This window comes from Dipteris shenzhenensis, chromosome 17 (genome assembly GCF_047967505.1).
Source record: "Dipteris shenzhenensis isolate YYH24624 ecotype China chromosome 17, Dip_SZ_1.0, whole genome shotgun sequence".
Taxonomy (NCBI): Eukaryota; Viridiplantae; Streptophyta; class Polypodiopsida; order Gleicheniales; family Dipteridaceae; genus Dipteris; species Dipteris shenzhenensis.
The window spans coordinates 52,423,341-52,429,588 of record NC_141612.1 but is presented as its reverse complement, the minus strand read 5'-3'; the positions used below and the strand labels follow the sequence as shown (position 1 = coordinate 52,429,588).

Below are 6,248 nucleotides of genomic sequence, written 5' to 3'. Positions count from 1 at the left end.
TGGTCCTAGCCATGATGAACTGCTTTAAGAGTGCTTTCAAAAACGTTATGATTGATTGGAGCCATGATGAACTGCTTTGAGAGTGCTTTTAGACTGCTTTTTAACATATTGGATCCATGATGAAACTTATGAGTTCAGCCACAAACAAACATATGGGTGCTGGGAGGATGGACTAGTATGAAAGTTGGACATGGCAGCAACCAATGGTGGGTGTACAGAGGCAACCTTGGTTCTTGTAAAAGCGGGTGTCACATTCATTTTGGCCAAAACTGTCATATGTCTTTTTGCATGGTCCCTGCAACTAATAGGCCTCAAGTAGTAGATAGGAAGAGAAGATCCCTTTACATACAATTGTCTTTTTATCCATATAGGATTTGCAAGCAAAAATACCACCAAGTAAATGCTGCTCTTTGATTTCTTTGTGATTAGTTGGAGCCTTTAGAAGTCCCCCAAGAAAATATACAACCAACATGAGCTGCTTTTGGACTACTTTGAGACTACTTTATTGTTACTTGGGGCCATGATAGGTGAGTATATTATGGTATTATTATGTAATAAGAACAGTACAATGCATGTGACTATTATTTTGAAAGCAAAGAACTACCATTCTGTGTTACTACTTCTAAGAGCTTCCTTGTTCTCTACACTGCCATAACTCGAGCTCTTCTAATGACTCAAGGAAACCTTTCTAGAGATCAAAATCTAGCAACACTTGTTTGAGTGCTTGAAGCCCTATTTCATCCAAAAACTGAAGGATAGGTACACATGTTGTTGTTTTACCACGTGTAGATGACTTTTCTCAAGGATGCAGTTGATCAGCTAAGGACCTAGAGTTTTGATCTCATGGAGCATCCTACAGCTATGATTGTCAAGCATGTGGAAATAGCAAAGGAGATGGTGGTTTCAAGCTTTTCAACATGCTTACAAGGGTGTTAATGCTCTTTAGGATTCCATGTTGTGCCCCACACCTATTGGAGCCACATTCCAGCATTGTCGATGTCTTTTGGGTGAGTGGGCAAAATGTGGTCCAAAGAAAATGCCATATTATCCGTGCAAGATGAATTTTGTTTCTAAAAAAGTGATGGTGAAGATCTTCTAAAATGTAGGCACTTGCACCACTGTGCAAGAGAAAGACCTTGTGGGGAAGGAGATGCATTGTCATGATCTTGAACAGTTACTAAAGACTCACCTCACAACATTCATCAAACACAATTACACTTGCAGGTGGTAAGTTGAATAGTGCAAAGAGTGTGTGTTGAGGTTTCATGAAGATGTGGTAGTTTTAGTGGTGGAATTTGTAGAAAACTACTCTTTCAAGGAATCTTTCAAGGACCAAAATAAGATTCAGTCCATGCATTAGCACTCTAGCTAGGTTAAAATTTTGTGCACATAATCGGAATTGGGGTGAAGAAGAAATTTCACTCGTTTATTTCAAATGATAAGGTACACAACACCCTCATACATTCCTATTTCATTTCTTTGGATCTGGGCATGGCAAGGGTGAGCATGATGGAGCTGTGGTTATTGTGAAGAGAGCATGGACACATGGAGATATAAATCAAAATGGAACCACCTTAAAATTTTCAATAGATGCTATAAATTTCTTGAGAACTACCATGTCTCATGGGGCTCAAGCTAGCTATGCATCTCAAGACAGAAATGTAGCATGAGTGTTTTGGGAGGTTAAGGAAGGATATGTTGATACAAATAAAATAGTGGTATTGTCAACCTGTTTGGAAGACACAATCCATGCACCATGTCAAAGGAAGAGGATAGTAAGAAAATAGCAATGAAAATGTTGTCATGCTACTAAAATGCTTGTATCCAACAGTCTTGAAGAAACTACACCAATAAAAAGCATGTGTCCAACTAGGAATGCCACATCATTGTTCTTATTATATAGATTATTTGAATAGTGATGAGGAGCTCATTGATGAGCCTATATATGCAAGGCATCATGATGCATTTAGTGATCTCATTGCATGGGGGACAACTTCGCACTGAATGCAGAGGTAGATCATGAAGAGGGTGTAAACCTCTACATTTTGAAGTGTACCAAAGCTAAAGAGTTCAGGCAAAAGGCTATGGAGAATGGTTGGGAAAAAATAATTGTAGAAAGCTCCTATGTTGTAAAAAGTTTCTTTTATGGCCGTCAAGGTGACCCGCTGCTATAAGCGATGTTCAATTTCCCATCTTGTAAGGTCTATCAAGTTTCCGCTGGAATCCATTAAGGGAGAGAGAAACTTGTACTTGCTTTTACTTAAAGTGCACAAGGAAATCTATGATAGTATGCCTTGTAATCTTTGATAAATCTATGTCCCTACCTTGCTTTCATTTTCTAGCAATGTTTATTTGTTGCCATGTGACAAGGGTGTTGTCTAGTCTATGTGCCACTATAGTATATACGAGTTGCATCACCCGTCTACGACGGGCTAGACACCCGCTCTGCTAGGTCTCAAGGTAGGATCTTAAAATGTCAATTTTAAAAAAATTCAAGTTTCACGTAACCCAATTTACTCAACAAATGCAATTCAATTTATATTAGGGGAGCGAGAGAGAGAGAGAGAGAGAGAGAGAGAGTGAAGCTCTCTCTCTCTCTCTCTCTCTCTCTCTCTCTCTCTCTCTCTCTCTCTATATATATATATATATATATATATATATATATATGTATGTATGTATGTATGTATGTATGTATGTATGTATGTATGTATGTATGTATGTATGTATGTATAGAGAGAGAGAGAGAGAGAGAGAGAGTGAAGCTCCTTTTGGCACATGCATTCATTAGTTCTTAAATTGCTAATCAATTCACTTTCATACTTGGATTGGCTTTTCAAATTTTGGCTAAGTCTTAACCCATGGCTTTGAGACCTTCCATCTCCTCCTTTAATTCCATTGACCTTCCATCTCCTCCTTCCTTCCAAAGTTGAACTTCCATCTCCTCTATTCCATTGACATTCTATCTCCTCCTTCCTCCCAAAGCTTCTTCTTGTCTTTCCACCTCCTCCCCACTCAAAGCCTGCCTCTTGTCTTTCCACCTCCTCCCCTCTCCAAGCCTCCATCCAATTTGTGACATGTGGCAGGCTCTTCTCCTCCAAGCTGCCACGTGTCCTCATTTTTTTCCCTCGTGTCCGTGATTAATAGGTTAAAGATAGTGTTTGTGGATATGCAGTCAAATAACAATCATAGAGCAGTCACATGAATGTCACAAAGCACTACCAAGTAGTCTCATGATATTCACAAAGCACCATCAGATCGTCTCATAATAGTGAAAACTATGTGATTGCTTTTTTAACTACCTAGTGACTACTTTGCAACTATAATGAGACTGCTTGGTAGTGCTTTGAGGACTACTGTATCACTACTTAATAGTGTTTGTAACCACCAAATAGTTTCATAGCATTGAAAGCTAAGTGAGTGCCTTGTAATTGCTTTGTGACTATTATGAGACTGCTTGGTGGTGCTTTGTGATTATTATAATATTACTTGGTAGTGCTTTGAGACTACTATGTAGTGCTTTAAGACTATTGTGTGAGTGCTTTGAGACTATTATATGACTGCTTCATAGTGCTTTGTGACTATCAAACAATCTCATAACAATGAGAGCTATGTGAGTGCTTTGTGACTACTCTATGAGTGCTTTGTTAGTGGTTTTTGACTAATATGAGATTGCTTGTGGTGCTTTGTGACTATTATGAGACTACATGGTACCAACATAGTGTCTAAGTGGGTATGGGCATTCTCAAATATTAAAATCAATCTTAGGTCAATTTGATGCTTGCAATGTTTGTGATGTATGGGGCATTCTAAGAGAATTAAAATCGACCTTAGGTCGATTTTGACACTCAGATAGTCTTTCAGTGGGAATGATTGTTGTAGTGCTATCTGAGAGTAAGAGTGTGTGGAATGTGGGTGTTCTCATAATTCAAATTGACCTAAGGTCAATTTGATGCTCATAATCTTTATAATGTATGGGAATTTCAAAAGAAATTTGAAATTAATACATGGGTCAATTTTGATGCTCACAATCTTTGTGGCATATTGGTGGTGTATGGGTATTTTGAAAGAATTGAAATCAATTTGATACCCACATAGTGTTTGAGTGGGCATGAGTGTTGTGGTTACATGCATTCTGAAAGAATTGCGATAGATCTTAGGTCGATTTTGGCACTTACATAGTCTTTCAGTGGGCATGATTATTGTAGTGCTATCTAAGAGCAAGAGTGTAAGGAATGTGGGTCTTCTCATAATCTAAATCGATTTGATGCTCACAATCTTTGTGACTTATTGGGTTGAATTGATATCCACATAGTGGCTGAGTGCACATGAGTGTTGTAGTTATGGGCATTCTCAAAGAATTGAATTCAACCTTAGGTCAATTGGATGCTTGAATGTTTGTGGCATTCTAAGAGAATTGAAATCGACCTTAGGTCGATTTTGACACCTACATATGAATGTTGAAGTGCTATCTAAGAGAAGTGTGTAATGGACCTAAGGTTAATTTGATGCTCAGAATCTTTGTGCTGTATGGGTTGTGGGTGTTTCAAAAGAATTAAAATCGATCTTGGTCAACGAGACCGTCCTCGTAGTCGGGATCGTCATCATCATCTGCATCAGAGAGGGAATGCTCAGAGGTAGAGAGGTCATCGTCGAAGAAGGAAGGAGCTTGGCTATGGCTATCGGAGGAGGCGGCGTGGACGCAAGACAATACAGTGGAAGATGGAAGAGTTTGCTTAGAGCCTCTTTCTCTCAGTGGAAGCAAACAGAAAGAGAGAGAGAGAGAGAGAGAGAGAGAGAGAGAGAGAGAGAAGGGGAATGGGGGAAAGTGGAAGAAGGAGCGAGGCAAGAGCAGGGGGTACCTTAAATGGACACAAAGAACTGCTTCCAAGCTTCAGAGATAGACGGCGAGACCAAAGGCGAGAGACACAGCTGGAGAAGTATCCTGCAGCTTGTGCTCTGCCTTTCCTTCTCCAGTTTCTTGCTTTCATCGAGCCAGGAATGTCGTTTCCATACTCGTCAGTGATGGGTGTTTATCCGCAGCTGATTTGCAAAACAGAGTCTGGACTCTGGATACTTAAAGGAGAAAGTTCTTTGGAAGTTTTGAGATGCGTGATAGCCCTGGCTTCGAAATCACTCTACCTGCCAACGATTGCAAATGCCATCTAGATCGCCTTACAGTCCACCCAGGTAGCTATTTGCAAGTTTTGAGCTCCCCTCCGATCCCATTCGACAATGTGCCTGTATTTTTTCTTTGAGACTCATCCTGCGCCCGGCTCCAGCTGCCATGGTGCCCACTGCCACCCATACTGGGTTCAAATTCCAAAGAATTGCACCTCGTAGAACGGGAGATCTTCCTAAGTGTCTAAACCACGAGCATCCAGGGATCGAGGCTCTACTGCTACTGGTAAAGAGCTCTACAAAGATAAAGATCTTAGTATCACAATTACCGGCCACAGCCTCTGAGACGCAATGGTTATCTAGAGTGCATATAACGTTGCTAGAGGTAACGTTTATGGACTGTCCCAGACATTGCTACGCCAGGAAAAAACGCCTCCATTCTTCTGAACTTCGTAAAATGTCTCTAACTTAACTTTTCATGGATATTTGCAGCAAGGCGATAAATCTCCACTCAAACATCTTTAGAGGCTATTCATTCAACCGAAATCTCCCAAACAGGTTACAAGACGAATGCCTAAGTTGAACGTTGTGAAAGAACCCCTATTGCACTGATCGGAGTGCTGGTATCGTATCATAATGAAAAGGCCAGGTAATGAAGGCCTTGTGTCCACGCACGCTCAGTCGATTTTAGACTAGTCCGACGATTTTCGCGACTATTAGGGGCCTGTTTCCACGAGGGGGAAATGCGTGCATTTATGTGCGCGATGCGCCCCCTCATCCGACCACCCAGGTGCGTGAGCTTGGTGGGCAGCTTGAAAACGACGTCCAAGTTGTGTGGATGTTTTCTTTCTGTCTCTGCTCCGTCTGTCTGCTCGCACTGTGCATCTCTTCTCTCCCACAGCAAAGCGTGTGGCCCAAACCCTCCAACCAACGGCTCAACAGCGATGCCCATCTGGGCACCGACCGTGGAAACAGCTCCTAGGCTGGTCAAAAATCGACTAGCCAATCAAATAAGGGCATTAATGAAGCTTACGGACTCCCTAAGTCCGCGCGGGACTCTACTGTTAGATGGCCCTTATGGGGAGCATTAACGTTGCCTAGACATTCAACAAGGTCGTCGACTCGTCTAT

General features: G+C 41.2%; 1 protein-coding gene across 2 annotated transcripts; it reads left to right on the top strand.

Moving 5' to 3' along the window:
• The first annotated feature begins 4,780 nt into the window (after window positions 1-4,780).
• On the top strand, window positions 4,781-5,792 carry LOC147892280 (uncharacterized). Of its 2 annotated transcripts, none has more exons than XM_087388959.1 (3): window positions 4,781-5,187; window positions 5,280-5,404; window positions 5,611-5,792. In XM_087388959.1, exons 1-3 carry the CDS (start codon window positions 5,106-5,108, stop codon window positions 5,641-5,643), a joined length of 240 nt encoding a protein of 79 aa, XP_087245085.1. In that variant the 5' UTR covers window positions 4,781-5,105; the 3' UTR covers window positions 5,644-5,792. The 2 variants fall into 2 exon arrangements, with proteins under 2 accessions (XP_087245085.1, XP_087245084.1); XM_087388958.1 differs by having other exon boundaries at window positions 5,280-5,503.
• Window positions 5,793-6,248: the final 456 nt, after the last annotated feature.